A 25,186-nucleotide genomic window follows, 5' to 3' on the forward strand; every position below is an offset into this window, starting at 1 on the left:
GTCCTCCCCCCAACCCGAAGTCGCAGGGAGGTGACCCTCTTGTCCACCGGGTTAAACTCCAACACATGGCGGCTAAGCTGGGGAGCTATGAGCAAGCCCACACCAGCCAGCCGCCTCTCACATGGGCAACACCAGAGTAGTGGAGAGTCCAGCCCCTTTCGAGGAGATGGGTTCTAGAGCCCAAGCAGTGCGTGGAGGTGAGCCCGACTATATCTAGCCGGTATCTCTCAACCTCCCGCAACAACTCAGGCTCCTTTCCCCCCAGAGAGGTGACGTTCCATGTCCCTAGAACTAGATTCTGAGTCCAGGGGTTGGGTTGTCGAGGTCCCCGCCTTCGACTGCTACCCAAACCACAAGGCACCGGCCCCTTACGGTCCCTCCTGCAGGTGGTGGGCCCACGGGAAGATGGCCCCACGTTGCTGTTTCGGGCTGAGCCCGGCCGGGTCCCGTAGGGCAAGACCCGGCCACCAGGCGCTCGCATGCCGGCCCCAGCCACAGGCCTGGCTCCATGGCGGGGCCCCGGCTGCGCCATACCGGGCGACGTCGCGACTCTAGTATGTTTTTTTTCCATAGGGGTGAAGTGGACCGCTCTTTGTCTGGCTTGTCACCTAGGACCTGTTTGCCTTGGGAGACCCTACCAGGAGCATATAGCCCCGGACAACCTAGCTCCTAGGGTCATTCAGGCACTCAAACCCCTCCACCGCGTTAAGGTGGCGATCCTCGGAGGGGCTGTCTGAAGACTTGAGAACCAAAATTGTGGAAAAATATTAACAATCACCAGAGAGATCTCCATCTCCAGAGATCTAGATTTGCCTTTGTCCACAGTGTGCAACATTATCAAGAAGTTCACAGCCCTTCTATTTATTAGATGAATAGCCTTTTTAAGTTTTATAACTCTTGTTTTACACTTCCCATTTTTAAAACCCCCTGAAACCATAATTAAGACTTTCTTGTATAATTTAAGACTTTATAAGGAAACATCAATTTTAATTTCTTTTAAAATGCAATAGTTTTATCGGTCTGCTTTCATCACAGCACCCAAACAGATCTAGAGCTGATCTTGATGTGCTTGTTTTAGATGTAGATCCAGGTCTGTATGGGATGTTTCTGTGTGTGCACCCGGACCGTGCTCCAGCTGTTATTTGACCACTGCTTTAGACAATAAAAAGCATTATATTAGCCACTTATCAGTGTACTCTGATCAGCTGAAATCATTAAAAAACAAGCCAAGCCAAATCAAAAGAAAAACTAAAATAAAATAGTAAGAATAAAGGAAATTACTAAGACATTTCAGCTAATAATTTATTCATGCCACAGTGCATCATGGATGAATTTTAATTGGTGTCACCCAGAATGCATTGCAACATGTTTTTTGATTATAACCATTATTTTTTTATTAGTAGTAGTATATTGTAATTATATAGCATTTATTAATTATTCTACTGTATTTATTTATTCTGCATTTATTAGTCTATCTGTAGTTTTCTTTTTGTTGTTGTTTGTTTTTTTGAACAATATTTATATGCTATTTGCAAATCTTAGTTAATATGCACAAGATTGACATCTACATTAATTCAAATGTGTAGTTAATGTACATCAGTTACTGTAATAAACACAGTAAAAACAAGCTGTACATACTTTGTGTTAGCTGTAAATGAACTACTGTTAAAACTACATTATTCAACTACACCAGTTAACACGAACAATAATTATGACATTTATTAATGTTCATTAAATTTAAGTTTAAAATGTATTAATACATTACAATACAACTCTAATTTAAATAATATTAGTTTATGTACTGTGAATTAACATGAAATTAATCATTTTATTGTTAGTATTAATTATTGTTTAGTATTAAAGAATTTAATGATTTAAATTATATTGTTCAGTTTTAGTTGTGTTAGTTAATGCATTTACTAATGTTAACCAAAGAGACCTTATTGTAAATTGTTGCAAACACTTTTTTATCTCCAACTGCTTTAAAAATATATATATATTTTAAATGATCTATAAGCATTTGTGAAATAACTATTTAAAATTATTTTACTATTAGAATATATTTTATGCATATTTCTACTTAATTGAACTGAGCAGTTAAAAGTAAAGATTTCTTACCATATTTTTTACTATGATACACAGAGAATTAGTTATCCTATATATTATATTACACTTGTTATTTGTCACGCCCGCACCACTATCATCAGATGAGCCGGTCACATGGTCAAGATCCAAACCACTCGATTACTGACTATCACCACCTGTAGCCTCTTACCCGCTCCCCTTCATATACACACGCTTACATTCACTTGACGGCTGATCTCAAGGTTGCATCCTTACCCGTGCTCTGCCTTCCAGTTTGTCTGCGGATTCACTCGATCTGCCGATCTTCAGAACCCTGGTACTCTCTTGCCCGTGGAAGGGAAGACGTGACAGAAGATTAGCCCTGTCAGTCGTTCCTCCAAGCGGTTCGGGAGTCTCTATCAGCGCCCCCCCAGCTCATCCAGTCCCATTGCGCTACCCACCACTTTCAGCGGAGACGCAACTTCCTGTGCGGGCTTCTTCCTTCAGTGCTCCCTGTATTTGGAGATGCAACCGCATCGTTTTCCGACCGAACGGGGAAAGATTGCATTTGTCATCTCTCACCTATCCGGAAGAGCGCTGCAATGGGCGGAAGCACTGTGGACGACCGACAGTCCCCGGGCGGCTCACTGGATAGTTTCATCGAAACCCGAACCCATGCTCACCGACCATTATCACCTCTCCAACCAGGAACGAGCCCGACGCATCAGAGAAGGATTATGCCTTTACTGCGGTTCCTCGACTCACATCATCCGCTACTGTCCTACCCGACCACCACAACTAACGGTGAGTGTCGCTACACTAATTCCCCTAGTCTCACACATTCCCCATATAGACGCTAACCTCTTTTTCCATCAACAACTTTTCCCAGTTAAGGTCCTGGTAGACTCCGGAGCTTCCGGGAATTTCATCTCATCCCATACATTGGCTAACTTCCACATTCCCCGTCACCGAAATTTTACAACTTACCGTATTTCCACTATTCAGGGCAGACCCCTCTCTAATGGTGTGGTGCGACATAACACAACGCCACTCACCCTCCAGATTGGCACCCTTCACATGGAGACAATCTCCTTGTTAGTACTGGAGGAGGCTACAGTGAATGTGGTTCTGGGTCGACCCTGGCTCGATCTACATCAACCCATCATCAAGTGGAAGACAGGAGAGATTCTGGAGTGGAGCCGACGCTGTAAGGAGAGATGTTTGGTTCCCCTGGCAAGGAGGTCCTTCAATCACATAGCCTGTCACTCCACGACCGTAGAAAGCCCGGAGAATCATGCCAGGTCTACATTCCCACCGTAATACCACCATTACTCAGACGTCTTCAGTAAAACTACTGCCACTCACCTACTTCCTCATCGTTCCTGGGATTGTGCCATCGACTGGCTACCGGGTGCCAAACTTCCCAGGGGTCGGATTTACCCGCTATCGGTCCCGGAGAGAGAGGCCATGGAGGAGTACATTCGGGAGGCATTACACCAGGGGTTCATCCGTCCTTCCACTTCCCCGGCCCCGCGTGCAGTTTTTTCTTCATCGAAAAAAAAGATGGAGGTCTTCGACCCTGTATTGACTACCGTGTGCTAAATGACCAAACTGTCAAGTTCGCCTACCCTCTGCCATTAGTCCCAGCCGCCCTCGAGGAGTTACGTGAAACTCGCATCTTCAGCAAACTTGACCTACGAAGTGCTTACAATCTAATTCGTATCCGCAAAGGAGATGAGAGGAAAACAGCTTTCAACACCCCATCCGGAGACTACAAGTACCGGGTAATGCCATACGGGCTCTCAAACTCACCTTTAGTGTTTCAGAACTTCATGAACGAGATCTTCCGTGACATGCTAAACCGGTTTGTACTGATATACATTGATGATATTCTCATTTATTCACCCAACCTCACTGAACACCGTAAGCATGTAACCCAAGTTTTCCAACGCCTGCGACAACACAAACTGTACCTCAAAGCGGAGAAATGCGAGTTTCACAAGTCATCCATGCACTTCCTAGGGTACACCCTTACCTCATCCGGAGTCCGCATGGATCCCCAGAAGGTAGCGGCTGTTCACAAATGGCCAACCCCGGCCACAGTAAAACAACTTTGCCACAGTAAAACAGCTTTGCCAACTTTTACAGACGTTTCATCGCGAACTACAGTATAATCACGTCTCCGCTTACCTCCCTCCTACGTCGGAACAGAAAGTCGATCGAATGGAATTCGGAGGCGGAAAGGGCCTTCTCAAGGTTGAAGTCCACTTTCTGTTCCGCCCCCACTTTACTTCATCCAGACCCTAGCTTGACGTTCACGGTAGAGGTGGATGCTGCAACACGTGGGGTAGGAGCCGTTCTATCACAACGAAAAGGGGAACGCTCTGTACTACATCCATGCGCCTACTTCTTATGACGTGGGTAATCAGGAACTACTCGCCATCAAGCTAGCCTTGGAAGAATGGCGCCCTCTCTCGTCTCTACCAACCCGATCCGACCCCAGAGGAACCTGAGACCATTCTACCCGCTTCTGTCTTTATAGCACCTATACTGTGGTCCCTAGACGAACAAATTCGAGAAGCTAGGCATGCCGAACCTGCTCCGCCGGGAGGTCCAGAAGGGAAGTTATATGTACCTTCAACACTTCGCTTATCCCTGCTGGACTCAGTTCCCACCTCTCTGGGCTCAGGGCACCCAGGTAACCACCGAACACTCTCCCTCCTCCAAAGCCGTTACTGGTGGCCTAACATGGCCCGGGATGTTGGCCGATACGTCAGGGGATGTCGCACCTGTGCTATTACGTGCACCCCACGCCGTCTACCCGAAGGAAAACTTGTCCCCTTACCCATCCCACGGCGGCCTTGGTCCCACATAGGTATCGACTTCGCCACAAACCTTCCACCCTCCAAAGGGTATACTACTATTTTGGTGGTGGTAGATCGATTCTCCAAGGCATGCAAACTCATTCCCCTATGAGGAATACCCACCGCGATGGAAACGGCTGAAGCCTTGTTCCACAATGTATTAGACACTTTGTACTCCCGGAAGACATTGTGTCGGATAGAGGCTCTCAATTTACCTCCAGAGTGTGGAAAAGCTTCTTCCAGCTGCTAAGCGTTTCCGTAAGTATATCCTCCGGCTACCATCCACAGACAAATGGGCAAGCCGAACGCAAGATTCAGAAGATCGGCAGGTTTCTCCGGGCCTAATGCCATCAACACCAGAGCGAGTGGAGCCAGTATCTACACTGGGCCGAATATGCCCAAAATTCCCTCCGACAAAGTACCACCGACCTAACCGCGTTTCAGTGCATCCTAGGCTTCCAATCTCCCTTGTTCCCTTGGTCCGGCAAACAATCGGAAGTCCCAGCGATAGAATACTGGTTCCGAGAGAGTGAGAGGGTATGGGACTCAGCACAGGTACATCTCCAACAAGCAGTCCGGAGACATCAGTACCACACGAACACCCGTAGATCCGACACCCCCTCTTACCAACCCGGGGATAAGGTCTGGGCCCCTCCTGAAAAAGAGAAATCTTGATAACAGTATATTGAGTAACTATAGACCGATATCAAATCTTCCGGTCATAGGCAAGATCATTGAAAAGGTAGTTCTGAATCAGCTGAACAGCTACTTGAACTCAAATGGTTATCTGAATAATTTTCAATCTGGTTTCAGACCGCACCACAGCACAGAGACAGCGTTAGTTAAGATAATAAATGATATTCGCCTAAACTCTGATTCTGGTAAAATATCAGTGCTGGTACTACTAGATCTTAGTGCTGCGTTTGACACTGTCTATCATAACATTCTTCTAGACAGACTGGAAAACTGGGTCGGGCTTTCTGGAATGGCTCTAAACTGGTTCAGGTCATATTTAGAGGAGGGGTTATTATGTGAGTATAGGAGAGCATAAGTCTAAGTGGACTTCCATGACATGCGGAGTCCCACAAGGCTCAATTCTTGCGCCGCTCTTGTTTAGCCTGTATATGCTCCCACTAAGTCAAATAATGAGAAAGAATCAAATTGCCTATCACAGCTATGCTGACGACACGCAGATTTACCTAGCTTTATCACCAAATGACTACAGCCCCATTGACTCACTCTGCCAATGCATTGATGAAATCAACAGTTGGATGTGCCAAAATTTTCTTCAGTTAAACAAGGAGAAAACTGAGGTCATTGCATTTGGAAATAAAGATGAAGTTCACAAGGTGAATGCATACCTTGACTCAAGGGGTCAAACAACCAAAAGGCAAGTCAAGAATCTTGGTGTGATTCTAGAGACTGACCTTAGTTTCGGCTGTCATGTCAAAGCAGTGACTAAATCAGCGTACTACCACCTAAAAAATATTGCAAGAATCAGATGCTTTGTGCCCAGGCAAGACCTGGAGAAACTAGTCCATGCCTTCATCACCAGCAGGGTGGACTATTGTAATGGTCTCCTCACTGGCCTTCCCAAAAAGACCATCAGACAGCTGCAGCTCATCCAGAACGCTGCTGCCAGGATCCTGACTCGAACCAGAATATCAGAGCACATCACACCAGTCCTCAGGTCCTTACACTGGCTTCCAGTGACATTTAGAATTGATTTTAAAGCACTTTTACTCGTTTATAAATCACTCAATGGACTAGGACCTAAATACATTGCAGATATGATCACTATTTATACACTTAACAGACCACTCAAATCACTAGGATCAAGTCAGTTAGAAATACCAAAGGTTCACACCAAACAAGGAGAATCTGCTTTTAGTTATTATGCTGCTCGCACCTGGAATCAGCTTCCTGAAGAGATCAGATGTGCTGAAACATTAGTCACTTTTAAATCCAGACTCAAAACTCATCTGTTTAGTTGTGCTTTTACAGAATGAGCACTGTGCTGCGTCCGAACTGTGCTACTTTGCTTCTTTTATTTTAAACTGTTTTAAATCAATCTCTTTTTGCTTTAAATTCAATTTATCTTAAATCAGTGTTTTTATTTTATTTTAATTTCTTTTATTGTTATTTAAATCTTGTAATTATTTTATTTCCTCTTTTGTAAAGCACTTTGAATTACCATTGTGTATGAAATGTGCTATATAAATAAACTTGCCTTGCCTTGCCTTGCCTTGCCTTGGGTCTCCACTAGGGACATGTGTCTCCGACTGCCCTGTAAGAAGCTGAGTCCCCGGTATATCGGTCCATTCACAGTCAATCACCAGATCAATGAAGTCACCTACCGACTCAACCTACCAAATCACTATCGTATTTCTCCTTCTTTTCATGTATCAGACCTGACATTATTACAGCATTCACTTCACGTACAATAGCTGTTTAATTTTCTTATGGCCCCTGAGCATTATAAAGTTATGAAACTAACCATATTTAAATACTTGTGTTCTGTTAGTAAAAAAATAATGCACTTTAAATATATAACACAATTACTATTAGACTCACTTATAAAAAAAAATTACCATTGCAACATTCAAGCTGTCCAAAAGCCATTCGCAATTTAAGGTATTTAATATACATGCAACAAAGTTTGGTGGGTATTCCTTGAAGTTTGAATCAAATTAAATAAAGACAAGATGCTGAATTCAAATCATTTTGAAAATGACACACTTCCTGCTTCCAGTTGGTGCCGCTTTAACTTTGACTCCTAATAGTCACATCTATGCGATTGGCATCATACAGCAAACAAACCCATAAAGTTTTAGAAAAATCTGATGTATGAATGTTATTAGACACTTCCTGTTTCTCATTTTTCACGATAATTTCATTGCACCACCACGGGCAAACCGTTCAAGATATCAAAAATCCCTTTGCAATTTAGCATCCCCATTGTCTTGAGAGCAAGTTCACAGAGTTTGGTGTCAAATTTCAAGTTTGCATGCGTTTTTTTAACCCTGAATGGCAGACTTCCTGTTTGGTGTTCATCCCTGAGCCACGCCGGGTCCCAACCTCGGGGACCGCAGATTTCAATGTTTGTGTCCAATTTTAAGGCCCCCAACAGCCCCAAAAGTCTTACAAGAAAAACAATGTACTGATGCTGTGGTGGATAAGTCTCAAATCTCAAAACGTAGGATGGGCTATTTCTTGGAAGATGATATACCCATGTGTTGGGTTGGAGGCTACAGATTACTGATGATGATTATTACATGGTCTGTCAGATTGTTTTGCCGCCTTGTTACCATGCCCAGGTTGTAAAATTGGCTCATGAGCATGTATGTTCTGGTCATCTTGCTCCTGTCTGCTGAGAGGTTTGTGTGTTTTGTAGCTCTATGTAGCTTCGCTCTTCCATTTATCACCCACCCTACATACTAATTATACTATCTATCAAACTAATCTAACAAATTCGACTGTTGTTCGTTTGCTTGCTTTTAGTCTAAAATTGCACAGTGCATTAGCTGATCAGCTTATTACTTTCGTTCCCACCTGTGTTTACGCGCCTATTATTGTTTTCTTTTCCACTCCACTTTTTCTCCCTTGCGCTCATTCGCTCCATTTTTACAAGAGTGGTAAGTAAATCTTCCATCATTCAGGGTGAGTAAATGGCTTCTCCTTGCACTGTCACTTGCACCACTTGCCACATGTATAGTTTATCTCTCTGTCAGTGATCAGGATTCACATGTAATAAATGCAGGGAAATAGCTAGGCTGACAGAGAAGATTTACAGTGGTTTTGGCATTCCAGTGGGCAGTTCATCACACACACCATGCACCACAAGTGATGGTGAAAAAATGGTGAAATGTAAGTTTACTTCTGTCACTTAAAGGCTTTTGAACAAGATTAAAATTAATTTCAAATTAAAATTTTATTTGTCACATACACATACATACATGGTACGACATGCAGTGAAATGTTTTTTTACAACTGTCCAGTGTCGGAAAGAAAACAAAATATCTATCTATCTATATATATATATATAAAATATAAAAAATATATATACAAAGAAGTGTACAAAGTATAAAAGGTAAAAAATAAAATAAAGTATAAAATATAAAATATAAAGTGGCTGTGTGAATGTCCAATGTAAAGTGACTAGTGCAATTTTGTCCAATGTAATTGTCCAATTGTAAGTGAGTATCTTGGGAAGAGGGGTGAACATGGGAATCCCGGTAATTAGGTGCTGGGTGTTCTCTGGTTCAGACTCCGAATGGCCTGCGGGAAGAAGCTCCTCCTCATTCTATCTGTGTTTGCCTTCAGGAAGAAAGCGCTTTCCTGAGCGCAGCAGAGAAAATAGTCCATTGTTGGGATGGCTGAGGTCTTCCACGATCTTCCTGGCCCTGGTACAGCACCGCTTGTTGTAGATGTGCTGCAGCACAGGGAGCTCAGTGCGGATGATGTGCTCAGCTGACCGCACCACCCTCTGAAGGGCTCACCTATCCTGCATGGTGCTGTTCCCGAACCAGGAGGTGATGTTTCCCGTCAGGACACTCTCGATGGTGCAGGTGTAAAAGTTCCTGAGCACCTGAGTTGGGAGTCTGAAGTCCCTTAAGCGCCTCAGATGGTATAGACGTTGCCTTCTTCACCAGGGTGTTGATGTGACAGGACCAAGACAGGTCCTGCGTGATGTGAACACCCAGGTACCGGAAACTGTCCACTCTCTCCACTGGGGTCCCGTTGATCATGATGGGATGGTAAGAGCTGAGAAGCTGGGAACTTCGTGCTGAAGTCCACTATGAACTCCTTTGTTTTGCTGACATTCAGGAGCAGATTGTTCTCCTGACACCATCTCTCCAGGTTGTTGATCTCCTGAAGGTAGGCCATCTCATCGTTGTTGGAGATCAGGCCCACCACGACAGTGTCGTCAGCAAATTTAATGATGGTGGTGGAGTTTGTAGTGGCCACACAGTCATGTGTGTACAGCGAGTACAGCAGGGGGCTCAGAACATAACCCTGAGGGGCTCCAGTGCTGAGAGTGAGGGAGGATGAGGTGTGTTTTCCCATCCGTACGGCTTGTGGTCTGTCGGTCAGAAAGTTGGTGATCCAGTGACGCAGGGATGGGCTGAGTCCCAGGACCTCCAACTTCGAGGTGAGTGTGGAGGGAACTATGGTGTTGAACGCTGAACTATAGTCCCTTTTCTAAAATCCAGGTGGCTTGTGGTTGTGTGGAGGAGGTGTGTGATGGCATCCTCCGTAGACCGGTTCTGGCGGTAGGCGAAGTGTAGTGAGTCGAGTGTGTCCGGTAGCGATGAGGTGATGAAGTCTCTGACGAGTCTCTCGAAGCACTTCATCACTACAGACGTTAGAGCTACAGGGCGGTATAATCATTCAGGCAACATGGTTGAGGTTTCTTCGGCACAGGAACAATGATGGACTGTTTGAAACACGAGGGGACTGTAGACTGTTTCAGGGAGAGATTAAATATCTCAGTGAACACCGGTGCTAGCTGGTCAGCACAGGCTCTCAGCACAGACTCTCAAACCTAATTTTTTTATGTAGGCTTATTTTATTTAACTGCATATGATGTATATGCTACTATGATCTTAGACTGACATGTTACTCTTTTCATGTATTATTTTCTTTGATAATATTGAGAATTGTGGTTGGGTTGTGTGTTCTTATAGATACTGATGGACGGATTGTATTATTGGACTCTGCAGAAAGAACACAGTCTGTCACAGTTGTAAGTGATTTGTTGTGAGGTACCTTTAGTTGCTTTTAGGTTTTTTGGTTTTTGCCAGATAATGTATACTTGAATATTTCTCCTGTAGGACGAAGATGATGAAGATGACGATGAAGAGACCACATCTGCTGTGACAGAAGTGGACAATGCTGGTAGATCCACTGAGGTATGATGCATACCATTATAATGTATTGCCCCTTTTTGCATTAGAGTAACAAACTGTCATTTTCCTTTCACAGTACATACCTAAGGATTTGCCCACAGATGAGGGTCCTTCAACCTCAGCACACAGTCTAAGCAGGGTAACTATTTGTGTCCAGGTGTCCATATTTTAATTATATTGTCTGAGCAAACAATCTCATTTATTATGAGCAATATATATGTATAAAATAGAATTTTACTTTTATTGTTTTTCAGGAAATAAAGAAATAAACTGCCTGGCAGACCAGTGCAAAAAAACGAATAAAAGTAATTTTGACAGATCCTGTCTCTCAAAAGTCCTCCGTCTCTGCTGGCCTGTAAAATCTTTAGGTGTTCCTCTGGGCCATCTTCCTCAATACAAGGAGGGTGGCTCTCTCCTCTTATAGTGGCAATATTGTGAAGCACAACACAAGCCACTATAATGTCATATACCCCTCTGGACTAACCCCAGAGCCCACGCAGACACTGAAACCGAGATTTGAGGATCCCTATAGTCATCTCCACCTTGGCCCGTGATCGGCTTTGAGCCAGGTTAAAGCGTGTCTGTGGTCCAGGCTCAGGTTCAGGGTAGGGTTTCATTAAATAGGGCAGACAAGAGTATCCTCTGTCCCCCAGCAAGTAACCATTGTACTGTCCTGTAATGATTGAAGTGTACAACACAAATATAGTAAAAAGGGAAAAAAAATTGTATAAAGTAAAACATACCCTGCTGAAATGCCTGGCATAATGACTCGCAGAAAATTCTGGCATCATGCACAGATCCTGGCCATTTTGCCTCGACATTGGTAATGATTTGGGTTGCCTCACATATTACCTAGTTAGTGGAAAAAGTAATGACTTTAATGATTTTAAGAAGGGAAAAAAAAAGTTGTTACCTGCACATTGATACTATGAATAGATTTCCTATTAACATAGTCTCCCTCATTTATTGATAGAGCTTTAATAGGAATGTGAGTGCCATCAATGCACCCAATTACATTTGGAAACCCTGAAACAGAAAGTTATGGAAGTATGAAGTGTGTGTGCTCATAATGAATACATGTATAGATATAAATAATATGACTGAATATTAAATATGCGTCATAGATTTTACTACAAAGGACAAACCTGCCACTCTGTGGAATCCGTCAAGCAGAGGTTTATGGCCAGGGAACTGTACAAATGTGGGTAAGAACTGTTTAAGACATACAGACATACTGTACGAACGGCTCGACGCACATGCTCTGAATCACCCACACTGTACAAAAAAATGGCTATGCACAAAATGTGCTATGCACAAAATGTTTTCTGTGCTAAGTGCAGAACTGTGGTTTGTCACATTTGCTATATCGTGTTAAATAAACCCTAACCTAACCCTTACCTAACCTAACCTAACCTAACCTAACTAAGGAATCTTTTAAAAAACGATAACGCTCTTTCAAATATTCATTGGGGTATGCAAACATATCAATACGTGGTCTTATAACCCTCTCCTGATGAAAAAAAACTCATATAATTTGTGCTTCTACGTCCACAGGATCCTCATCAAAAGAGGTCCTCATCAAATTTCCTTTATCTCATATAAGTACATATGTTTTGTCATGGATACAACATATGTCATCTTTTTGTCTCATTGGCTAGAGAGGTAAAACCCCCCTCTGAAAACGCCTATATTAATCATTGTATTCTGGAATAAACTTTGGAGAAAGGAAATATACGTCTCTGTGTGTCTTCTTGCTCCCCGGCTGTTACACCCTATGAGATCGAGAATTCGTCTAGAGGTATTCTACGAGAACAGTGGAAACTTAAACTTTGTTCATTATTTAACAGCATACTATTTAAAAGATGTATTTAGTTAACCCTTGAGTGTACTTGTCACGTCTTTGGACTCTTTTGTTGCTGTTCTTGTCTTGTACCATGTGCTCTGTGTGCCCTACCTTCCGTTCCTGTTAATTGTGTCATTGTCTTCAGCTGTTTCTTGTTAATTTAGTCAGTTCCTTTGTGTATTTAAGTCCTGTGTGTTTGTATTCAGTTTGTCCGATCGTTGAGGTTACATACTTGTGGTTTTTGTTCTGTCTGCCTGCATATTATTGTTTTGTCAGTTTGAAGAGATTAAAACTGTTTAAGTTTATTTACTTTGGTCGAGTGCTCCTTCACACTAAACCACAACGTGACGGTACTATTGTATGAAAGATGGTTTCAAGTGTGCTACAAGTGGTAACTAAATACTCTTTCAAAGACAAAAGTAGTACATTAAAAGTGAATTTTAGATCATATTCATGGTGTCTCAAAATAGCACAGTTAAGTACACTTAGATGATCTTACGTTTATCTTAATTTTTAGTATATTAAGTACAAATTATGGAAGTGTGCTTGTTTTTTACCTGGGTAAGAAACGTTTGTTAACTCTTCTCCAGAATTATAATCATTAAACAACAACAAAATTACAGAACAGAAGCGCCTTTATAAACTCTCTTTTGTAAACATTCCTGCATGCATTTTAAGAATAAACTTCTTTCATGACATATATCATTCTTTCATGACGGCTCAATACCTCGTGCAGGTTCACCCAGCGTGACCAATCGGCCGCAAACCACAGATACAGACAATTTTATCCATTCCCAACATAAATGCATTCAATAAACACATGAAATTTCACAGCAGCGTGTGACTTCTTCATACATCGTCCCCTGGCATCACCCACCAGTGTTTACAGACTCAAGTGATGATATAATAGGCATCATTACACAGAATGAACAAATAGTAAAGCTGCAGTCTGTATATTTTGCCTCTTTGTCACCATCTTTGAAAACCTGACATCGCAGTTCCTGGCAGAATTACATTTCTTGTGGGTTGTTGTGTTTTTTTTTTGAGGAAAACATTTCAGGATTTCTCTCCATGTAATATATTTCTACAGAGCATACAAACAGAGCATCACATGTTTCTAAAGCAGAGGTTCAAGATCCTGTTACTGTCCTGGAAAATTCAGCTCCAACTCTAATCAAACACACCTGCTTTTAGTTTTCAAGCGATCCAGGACAGTTGATCTCCAGGAGCAGGACAACCTTTTCCCACCTGATCAGAAATAAGAATTCTATCTAGAGAAAGTTAGGGTATGTCTAAAATCTCATTTTCTCCTTCAACTTCAATATTGTTCAGTGTCACTGCAGAGGTACTGACTCATGGTTTACATCCAAAGTTGAAGATCCAGAGAAGATCAAATGCCTTGAACAATGTAGGACTGTTCTGGAGTTGGAAGAGATAATGAGATTTTTTAGACATGTTTATGGCCATGCTGTGTTCTCAGCTCTTATTTATCACAATGTTTTTCCTTTGTTCTCAGAGATATACTTGTTGTGTTTCCTGGAGTTTTGATGTGTTTTGTCATACCACTTACCTTGTTGTGTAATTTATGACACATCCGTGTATTAAATATTTGATTATATTATAACACTGCCTGTATTAAGAAGAATGTCACACTGGTTGTGTTAAAATGTAATAAACACAATACGTTTTAAGAGTGTGCAAGAACTGAGTAGACTATTATTATGCATCTCTATATTTATTAAGTTTTCACAACAAACCATTACACACATAAATAGAAATGTTAACATTCTCAAATATAGTGAACTATACAGAAGTACTTGGGAGGAATTGTTTTTTTTAAATACAATACGTTTTAATTCCACATTTTATTTGTTCAAAGACATTGTCAAACAGTAAACTTTAAAATATTAAATAAAATAGTAAAATAGTAAATAATGTAAAAAATGTAAAAAAAAATATATGTTTTTGCTTTTGTATTTATTTTTACCAAATAAACAATAAAATAATACTATTTTAAAACAACAGATTTATACCTAAATATATTTTATAAATGTATTTTTGTGAGCAAACCTGAAGTTTTAGCGTTCAGTGTCACACGATCTATCAGGTAAAAAATTATAATATGTTGAATATTATGATATTTCTGAAACCTTACTTTTTATTATCACTGAGAAAAACAGTTGTGCTGCTTCATATTTCTGTGGAAATTTATACTTTTTGGATTCTTTTGTTTGTTAATAGGATTCAATATTTATTTGAAATATTACAAATGACCCTTATGATCAAAATAATGCTTCCATGTTTAACAAAAGTATTATTTTCCTCAAAATAATAATAATAAATATATACATTTTAAAAACTTTCTGTACAAAACAGTTTTTTTATTAAATAGAATTTAATATTTTTGTAATCTATTGCTTTACTAAAATATATATATATATATATATATATATATATATATATATATATATATTTTTATTTTTATTTTTATTTTGATAAATATTTTTAGAATTTAAAAGACAGCATATACAAAGAGCTAAAGTTTTCTATACAATAAAAATGAAATAAAATGTAAAAATACTTTTCTACATATACATTTACAGCTAACTTTAACTTTACCAGACCTGGTTTCACAATATAAAAGTTCCTTAATATTTCAGGGTTTTCACTAATCATCATTCCCAAATCATATTTCTTTCTTTCTTATTTTCTTCTTTTTTTCCTCTAACAATGAAAGATAAGCATGCAAACTTTTTGACTCACACGAGGGTTTGAATCTCTAATATTAAGTTCTGATAAATCTACTGACATCAGGTGCTCAATAAAGGTTATTACACAGCATTGAAGATCCTGGTCAGCTCTTCTCAACAGAAATCAGTATCCCGGGATTCTTGTCATTTCTATTTAACCTGAGCATACGTCACATCATTTGATCCAGCACCTGAAAATATACAGATGAGTTCAAAATACACCTTTTTGATTTTTAGTTTGATTTTATTCTTTTATAGATGCAGTTTGTAGAATTGTATTTTAGTTTGACTTACCTTGATCTGTTTTCAGTTTGAGTTTAGAGTAAAAACATTCAGAACTCTCCGCTTTTTATTCTCTAAAAGATGACATCAGTATATTATCAGTGCCTACTCTATGTCCAAAAGTTATATGAAATAGCAATATTTTTATAAAAGCTCTATAGCTAAGATTTGTTATTGTTATTCATACTACCATACCTTAATTGTTACTTAAATTGTAGTGATTTTAGCTACTGTTATGATCATAAGAGCATAGTTTTTGTTCACCTTTATTTTCTTTCTTTTTCTTCTGCTTTGTTTTAGATTTCAGTTCAATCTCAGCATATGTGAGTTCAGCAGGTGCACTAACACGGTCTACAATAAGAAAAATAAAACTTGATTTGCTTTGCATATATCACAGTGATAGAAAAAGATGATTTCCATAAAAAACTACACTGTTCTTACCATTATTAACAAGAACATCAACAGAGTCATACACATGAGCAGTTCCTGTGTATTAAACAAATGAAATGTTTTTATGAATATTTTTGTTTATTAAAATGTCTTCAATCTCAGTTTGTAAAGATCTATTGATGGTTAATGGGTGAAGACTGACCAGTCAGCAGTGTATTGTGTCGGCGTCACTCTGGTTCTGGTCTGATGTTTGATTCACATTAGAAGGAGATTTAACACCTGTTCAAATAAAACTTCTTTATTGGCATCAATGGACCCGGATTAAATGTCAATGGAAAATTTTCAATTAACAAAAAGCTCTTTATAGCAGACCTTCTGGATCCTTTATTTTGAAGAATGCAGTTGAAAACTGCCTAGAAACCTTCTAAACTCAGTCTAAAAAACATCTTTACCAGGTTTGGGAGACCAGTTAAGAGCAGAAAACCATCTCAACCAGCTGATTAGGAACAGAGTCAGCGTCTGTAAATGTATGATGTAAAATTAAAAAGACCTTTGTTGTTTCTGTAGCACCAGAGCAGAACCAAGAAGACAACAATGAAGACTGCAGTCAGTCCTGCTGTTACTCCAATTATCATGGGTTTGAGATCCTCAGATACTGAGCCTGTAGAAGCTGAGATATAGTTTAACATTTAGATTAGTGCTGTAAAGTGTCCAGAAATATTTCAATAGTTTATATTTCTTATATCTCACGTCTGACTGAGATCCAGCTCTTGGGTGACTCTCCTCTCTCTGGGTGTTTGCAGGAGTAGAAACCCTCGTGTGACTTTGAGACAGGAGAGATGATCATCTCTGTATTTTGATTCTGGATGAGTGATCCATCTTTATAGAAATCAGCTCTGAGGTTTGATGGAGTTGTGTATTGATATAAACAGCGTAGAGTCAGACTATCTCCTTCAGTCACAGGATGAACAGGACTCTCCAGAATCACTTCAGCTACAGAAACACAGCAGACATACACTGACTGTATAACTGTTATTTATTTATTTATTGTTTTGTTTTTGTCCACTGATGATTAATGCACTTGTCTAATCATCCTGCTTCATGCAATAATTGTAAACACACCAGTGAAATGAATAAAACAGAAACCCAGACTCACAGTGTACAGTGATATTAACAGGATGATGTTTCTCTCCAGATTCAGACTCACACCAGTACACTCCAGTGAGTGATGTATAGACGTAACTGATTGTACATGTAGATCCTGTGTGTGATCCTCGAGGTATTGATGAACAATCTTCCAGATCACTGTCTGTGTATCTTTTCACTCTCCATACAGTAGAGTTACTCTGGTCTTCACAGCTCAGAGAGAGAGAGTCAGATGTGAAGTGTTGAGTTCTGCTGGGACTGACCCTCAGAGAGACTGGAGCAGAAACACCTGAGAACACAGTTACAGCTTTATACAAACTCTCTTTATTCAGTATGAAGCAGTAGTTTAAGTTGTGTTTGACCTCACCGGTGACCCACAGCAGCTGTTTGTTGCTGTACTGTGTTTTATAAGATGATTTCTCTCTCTCTGCTCTGCACACATAAACTCCTGTGTGATCTACAGCAGCAGAACTGATCCTGTATCTTCCTCCTGCTCCTCTGCTGCTGTCTGAGAGCAGATGATAACCACCTGTAAAACCAGACAATATATTAAATGATATTCTGGACTGAATCTCTAATTCAGATGTTACCACATGAAGCACATCATAACTTACCTGGTGATTCAGTTAAAGTGAACCAGCTGAACGTCCAGCCTGTAGAGAAGTTGTAGAACCTCACAGATCAAGTCACTGGATCTCCTTCAGTCAACCACTTCTGTGGAGAAACACTTAAAACTGATTTGGGATCTGAAATAGAGAAATCTCTCATTAATAACATGTTAAACATGTGTTTGTGTGTTTATGAAGAGATGAATCTCACCTGATACTTTCAGAGTAACTTTATCACTCGTGTGTGACCGGCGTGATCCTCTGATCTCTGATCCTTCACAGGAGTATTCACCTGAGTCAGACTCAGTAACAGAACTGAATGTGTGTTCCTGTCCATCACTGAAAACTCTTCTTGAATTATCTTTATACCAGCTGTATCTCCAGCTAGTGACTCCTTTATCATATATGTCACATCTGAGAGTGACTGTTTCTCCTCTGAACACATGTTGATCAGGTTTAATGTTCACTCTGGGTTTTGGTCTTTCAATGACAACAAAAATGAGAATAACAAATTTTTGTTTTGAACACAGTTTTGTTTGTAAGCTAAGTGTATAGCTATTGTTCTCTTGCACTTACTGAGTGTCTCATTAAATGATATGTTCATTATGTAAAAATACTTGCCGTATACTGTTACTGTTACAGGTTTACTGTAATCTGTGTAATATCTTCTCCTCTTCGTGCTCTGCAGCTGTACTTTCCTCCATCAGAGACTTTCTCAGGTTTGATTGTTTTAGTTTGATCTTCAGTAGATTCAGGGTTTGAGTCTTTTCTCCAGAGAAACTCCCATCCATTCTGTGACTGAATCCCCTCACATCTCAGAGTAACTGAGTCTCCGGTGAACACTGGACTCTGAGGATCAGCTGTCAGAGTCAGTTTAGGAAGATCTGTTAATAGAAAGTTAGTGGGATTATGGGTTATTAAAGTTTTCCAGCAGAAGATCTCAGTGAAGTATCTGTGAGTAAATGTGAGGTGTGTAAAATGGGGCTGGACAGAAGGAAAAACAGGCAGATGTAGGCAGGATGTGGATGTAAATGAACTTCCCAAGTTACTGTATTTAAGTAGTTTTTAGGCACTTGTACTTTCATGAACATATTTTTTAGTGTATAATTTCTCTTGTAGTTAAGTACAAACACAAGTTCTTACTGAATGCAACTTTTAAGGCCGTGATGTGATTTTCACATTAAAATATTATATTTATTGTCAAGCTTAAAAGCAGTTTCAAGATATCACAAAAAAACAATAAAAGAAAATTATATAGCATTTACCTGTAAATGTGATGAAATAAAGAAATGCATGACAAACTAGTTTAAGGAAAACAGAAGTTTTCACACCTTCACCAGATATGAGAAATAATGTTCATTATTATTCTTTTATCATAATTCTTTTGTTTTTATTCAGCCATTATCAGCCTTTATTCTGATAATCAAACATTCATCAAGTCACATCAATCCCAGTAATCATTGACCCAACTATTATCAAAAGCATTTCTAAATAAATTCAACCAAACATTTCCTTGTGACCTTCTGTGAAGTTTTATGACAAACTAGATACTGAAGAAGAACTGAACCTGTTCTGGAGCTGCATCATGCTACATGAGACAGTTTATGAGATTAATACACTTTTACTCAAAGCTCACTTTAAACCACAATCCAGTGTTTGTACTAATCTCCTTTTGAGGTCACATGTGGAATTTGGTCATTTGTTGTTGTTAAAATTATCGCTGTATAAATTTCTCTCACATGTAACTTTCATTATTATTTCATTATGAAAATATCCAAATCTCAAGAAAATCACATAGAAACCACATCCTATCAGAATCGTGTGTTTATTATAATCTGTTTATTTCTGCTGTGTGAAAGCCTTGTTTTCTCTTGAGGATCGGGGGATCAGCACAAAGTTGAATCTTTATATGCAAATGATGATCATTTCTGAACACAAGCGTCAGATTTTTACGTTTTAAAGCACAACTAGAGTCGAGTTTCGTTGCTCAGTGCGTCACAAACACTTTGTATAAAAGTGCTGATAAAATATTTTCATTGAGAACTCAGTGTTTACATTTTAATAAAATATTTAAGATGATATATTGATTTTCTTCTATATTCTATGAAAAACTAATATTTTCTGTTGTAAATGTTATGAGTGATTAATAACAGCATGTATTTAACACAATTATCTCATTTCATTTTCTCATTATTAAATGAAATCTATGACTCTTATTGTCCTCCAACTAGATCTAAAACAGAGAAGGGTTCAATCATTAATATGCTTTAAAATGAATATTTCAGCTAATATTTCTGTCTCAAGCATGATATGTCAAGACCATCTTTCAGTTTCTGAGGAAATGATTTGAAACATCTAGATAATTTTATTCTCCTGGAAGCAGGTTCCATTAGTATCTAAAAAAAAGTTCTGCTGGTCTGGCAGATGTCTTACTGAACTGCAGTGTATTATCATCATAGTTGTTTATCCATAGGAGTAAATGTATGCATAAATATAAATACAAATATATATATGTAAATATATATATTATAGAAAACAACTAAATCTCAAACAGTGGATTCTTTATCAACAGTCTATCACCCAGCTCTAAATCTGCTCAGTGTTAAAGCATACACTCTAAAAAACACAGAAGGATCTTCAGCAGTTTTGGAGAGGTTCATGTGCTGTATAGCACAGATAATGTGTAAAGAACGGTGGAGCACCTTTATGATTCTTCAGCGGTTCTCTGGGGTTGCAAAGGTGTTATATAGCACCACTGCAATGTAAAAAAGCCATTAAGCCATACATTTTTACTGAACCTGTATTTTTGCACTTGGATGGGATTCATGCAAACAAAAATTCCAAATATGGGTTATCTCACTACATCTCACTTCATTATACATTAGGTTTCATTTTCTGCAATTAGTAAATTTTAATAAAAATTTTAAAAATCAAATTTGTGTAAAAGTTAAATTTTCTGGAATAATCTCTGAAATTTATTTACTAATTGTCATGTTATAGTTTTATTTAATTTTGTAATTGCAGTAAATTAAACTTAAATTTCTAATGGTACATCAGATGTCGCTCTAACTCATTTAGAGATACCATAAAAGTAACATCAGTAAATAGTTCTGTTATATAGCTCTGTCAAAAACAGGTCGATTTTGGTCTGTCTAATTAGTATTCCTGAGCTTCTCTTCTGATTGGCCTGTTTTTCTTTCAGAAGTGACACACAAGCAGGCCTCAAATCAAATATGGTTGCATACTTGATGCCACTGACAGACCAAACAAAACCACCATAAGGCTTGAGTTTGCACATTTCTTAAAAGACAACACTTTCTTGAACCTCTAAAGCATCTAAAGTTTTATTGACATTTATGAAATAATGTCTGTGTGCATGTGTGTAAAACAACAAACTGCTGATTTATATATAATCATGTGTTATTGTATATTCATTGCTGTGACTAGATGGGAATAATAATATCTCTGTAAAAATGTATTGCCTGAAGAAACTACAGAAATGTGTTCATCTTCATCATGACTAGATAGACACAGTGAGTTTGTGAGATCTGATTCACCTCATAGTAACAATCCTGTCAGATCATTGCATCCTCAAAAGTACAGTTCAGATGATCTGGTTTTATCTATTTAAATTCTTTCGGCGTGGGCAAAGCAGAGAAAGAGGTAACCTTTCCTGTATGAAGACATAAAGACTCCAGATTTGTCGTCTGAGCTTTGATTTTCTCAAAGGTGAAGCAGAATATAGAGTGTTTTACACCTATCATCACCATTTCGCGAGTTAGCACTTACATATAATTAATCATAATAGCAGTAAAAGTAAGCGTGTTTGGCATGCTGTCAAGGGAGGCTGAACTTGGTGGACTACGAGTCAGAGTTTTTCCTCTTGTCTGTGAAAAGTGGACAGGGCTCGGTGTCGACCCGATCCTGAGTGCCCCAAAAAGCCAATTAAGACAGCAGCCAAAAAACACGTGTAAGCAGCCCCCAAAAGCTACTGACTTAGCTAAAAAGGAGGATGAGCATGGATATGTTGGTTGAAATTGGAATGGTATTAGGATGATGTTATGTGGGTGTAGGAGAATGGGCATGGAATGTGTGAGGCTGAAATATGAGTGAGGAGGGGTTGTGAGTTAAGGTGGCGTCTCTAGCGGGAGTGGTCCACGGCAGTGGGTGCAGTTCTCGGCTAGGCGGTCCCACTGTAATGGAGCAGCATGTGGGAATGGCCGTCTCTGGCAGGAGCTGTCCACAGCGCTGGGTGCAAGCTCCCGGCTTTGCGGTCTGCTGCTAAAGTCAGTGGAGTGCAGTGTCGTCTCTAGCGGGAAGCGGTCCACGGCGGTGGGTGCAATGCTCCTGCCTGTGTTGGCCACTGCGGTGGCAGGTTTTGTATACCGTCATGTACAGCGGGAGCGGTCCACAGCGATGGGTGCAATGCTCCTGCCTGTGTTGGCCACTGCGGTGGCAGGTTTTGTATACTATCATCTACAGCGGGAGGCGGTCCACGGCGGTGGAGTGCAATGCTCCTGCTTTGCAGTCTGCTGCCTAAAAGCAGTAGGTGCATGTGAGCATCTCTGGCAGGAGTGATCCACAGCGGTGGGTGCAGTACTCCAGCTAGAGTGGTCTGCTGCTAAGGTAGTGGAGTGTATTAGCATCTACAGCGGGAGGCGGTCCACAGCGATGGGTGCAAGGCTCCTGCTTGTGTTGGCCACTGCGGTGGCAGGTTTGTATAGGGTCATCTACAGCGGGAGCGGTCCACAGTGAGTGGGTGCAAGGCTCCTGCTTGTGCTGGCCCTGCGGTGCAAATTTGTATCGCGGTTGTCACGGCGGGAGGCGATCCACGGCGGTGGGTGCAATGCTCCTGCTTAGGGTGACCACTGTGGTGGCAGGTTTGTTATGCCTCACGGTCATCTGTGGCGTGACAGCGGTGGATCACGATTCTCCTGCTTGGCATTGCCACTGCGGTGCAGATTTTGTATCTAACCGTCTATAACAGGAGCGGTCAGGCGGTGGCTGTAATGCTCCTGTATTGGATATCACGGCCGTCTATAGCGGGGAAGCGGTTCAGGGCGGTGGGTGCAATGTTCCTGCTTGGTATGGCCACTGCGGTGGCGGATTTTTAATATATGGCTGTTTATAGCGGGAGGCGGTCATGGCATGGTGGATGCAATGTTCCTACTTGGTATGGCCACTGCGGTGGATTTTGTATATGGTCATATACAGAGCTAAGCTGGCCGTTGTAGAGGAAGAGATGCCCTGCCTTGGGTGATCCCCTGCGGGGGTGGTAGGTTTGGAGTTCTGTTGGGACTGGTTAGGGTCTGGAGGGCTTTTTGATGAGTGATTGGTCTGAACAGATATGGCTTTTGTATGCGTTAGAAGACCAGCCGAGGGTTTGAATTTGCTGTTGGGAGAGACCTTTCTCTGCTGCAGTGATGGCTGCCCCTATTCTGAAGGAATGTGTGGAGAAATTTTTGTGGGATTCGGGTAAAAGAGGACTGATTTGAGGTACTTTTGGAACCAGAATCGAGATACAGGGTGGTTGGAATCATCTGTGAACAGAGGGTCAGTGGAGTTTTAGTTTGGGATTTCCTGTATTGGAGGAAAGCTAGAAGTGTTTGAAGGGAAAAGTAGGAGTTCGGAGGTTAAAAATATATATGAAATGCCCATTTTTGGACTGGTCGGTTTACTTTGTTTGATGCAAAAGGATAGAGTTTCTTGTTCTACGATAGATAGGTCAGAGATAGTGGGTTGAATATTTGGGTCAAAACTGGAGTTGACTGTAAATTCTGAACATCTGAGGAAACCGATAGAATGGTAGATGGATAGAAGAGTAGCCTCTGCGGAGAGGTGGATATACATTTTGAAAAGAATCTCAGGGTGATGGGCATCCTTGAGTTGGATTAGGAAGGATGCCTTCTTTGGATGCCCTTGATTAAAAAGTGAAGTCTGAGCATTGGTTATTTGAGGTGGTGATGCCATGAATAAGTTTATGGAAAATTGAATACCACTTAAGTAGCCCTTAATAGAACCGACTTGCAGATTTTTTTTGAGGTGTTAAGAAAGGAGATGAAAGAAGTGATACACAGCAGGGAAAAATCAGGGGTGGAGGTTATACCTTGCCTGGAAAGATTTAAAGCATTTCAAGCGGTCAGGTAAGATTGCAGGGTTTTGTGAGAAACTGCTTGTAGGATTAGTCGAGGGAGGCTTGAGGAGAGGGACCTTAAAGGATGGTGCACTGGAATATTTGTTGTCAATAGAGAAGAACCAGGGTTGCATAGGGTCCTGCTTCTGGCGCCAGCATCCTGGATTTCTGCAAGAATCTGTACTCTGATGGAATTGGAGACAGGGGTGGGGGAGCTACTTGTGGGGGTGGAGTTGGAGCTCACGGCGGCTCTGGCATTGGGATCTGGGGAAAAGAGTGGAAAAAATAGGGAGGGAAAGAAGAATAGGTGTGTAAAGATGATGAGGGTCTTGAACCTGGGTTCAGACTGGTAGCAGAAAAATAGGGGAGGAGGAGGGAATAGGAGGTGCTACTGTCCACATCTCTGGACTTTATTATTGTTTTTGTCTCGAGTCACGTGCTATCTGTGCCCTGCCTTCCCTTCGTGTTTAATTGTATTATTGTCTGCAGCCATGTCTCATTAATGTAGTTAATGTCCTTGTGTATTTAAGCCCTGTGTTTTGTGTTCACGTTTGTCCGATCGTAGAAGTCCCTCACGTGTGGTTTTTGTTCTGCCTGCCTGCCTATGTTTATTTTGCAAGTAAAAAAAATTCAATCTGTTTAAGTTTATTTCGAGTCTCGAGTCCTTTTCTCTCCCAAGAAACCACTGGAAGCGTAACAGCTACGGCTGGGATCTTCAGTGGAGAGCATCTGTGTGCCTGTGCTGGCACCTATGGCTGGCTGGGCTGTGGGACGGAAATGGGCGAGTTGGGTCCTAGAACAATAGGAGAAACTTGAGGCTGGTAAATACCGGACAGTGGATTGGGTGGGCTGGTGGCCAGGCATGGTGGAGAGAGACTTGGGCAGAGTACTGTTGTTGTGGGTTCATCTGATCCAATAAGCGAGGTGGTGGTACGGGCTGGGCTGATGGCTGGAACCGTGGTGCCTGCGCGTGGGTTGCCCGCTGGAAACTGGAGGAAGAGCTGCTTGTGTTTGGGTCCTGGGCTTTGCTGACACTAGCTGAGGGCCTTCTGCCGTCTCCTGGTGGGCGGAGGCTTAATACGGAGTGCAGAGGCTGACTTCTCGGGTCTTCCATGGGAATTAGGTGGAGGGTGGGTGGAAGCGAGCGTGATCTTAATCGCGTTGGCAAATGGATAGTTGCTCGCGTTAGTTTTCTGC

The 25,186-nt window shown here is 40.8% G+C and overlaps 1 protein-coding gene and 2 long non-coding RNA genes across 3 annotated transcripts in view; all 3 read right to left on the reverse strand.

Annotated features, from left to right (window-relative positions):
* The window catches only part of LOC122358587 (Fc receptor-like protein 5), a 51,348-nt gene extending 32,788 nt beyond the window's left edge, over window positions 1-18,560 (reverse strand). Inside the window, exons 1-2 of the mRNA XM_043258474.1 lie at window positions 18,505-18,560; window positions 18,068-18,336 (exon numbers count right to left, since the gene is read on the reverse strand). Coding sequence (XP_043114409.1) covers window positions 18,068-18,336; window positions 18,505-18,560 — 325 coding nt within the window. The remainder of the gene's footprint in view (window positions 1-18,067; window positions 18,337-18,504) is intronic.
* On the reverse strand, window positions 15,431-15,781 carry LOC122358743. The gene is made up of 2 exons (XR_006252638.1): window positions 15,725-15,781; window positions 15,431-15,621 (listed from the first exon to the last, which is right to left on the reverse strand). It is a non-coding gene; the product is annotated as an uncharacterized LOC122358743 (long non-coding RNA).
* Window positions 16,431-17,938, reverse strand: LOC122358742. The gene is made up of 5 exons (XR_006252637.1): window positions 17,863-17,938; window positions 17,616-17,777; window positions 17,259-17,537; window positions 16,853-17,095; window positions 16,431-16,772 (listed from the first exon to the last, which is right to left on the reverse strand). It is a non-coding gene; the product is annotated as an uncharacterized LOC122358742 (long non-coding RNA).
* Window positions 18,561-25,186: the final 6,626 nt, after the last annotated feature.

This window comes from Puntigrus tetrazona, chromosome 15 (assembly GCF_018831695.1).
Source record: "Puntigrus tetrazona isolate hp1 chromosome 15, ASM1883169v1, whole genome shotgun sequence".
NCBI classification, from domain to species: domain Eukaryota; kingdom Metazoa; phylum Chordata; class Actinopteri; order Cypriniformes; family Cyprinidae; genus Puntigrus; species Puntigrus tetrazona.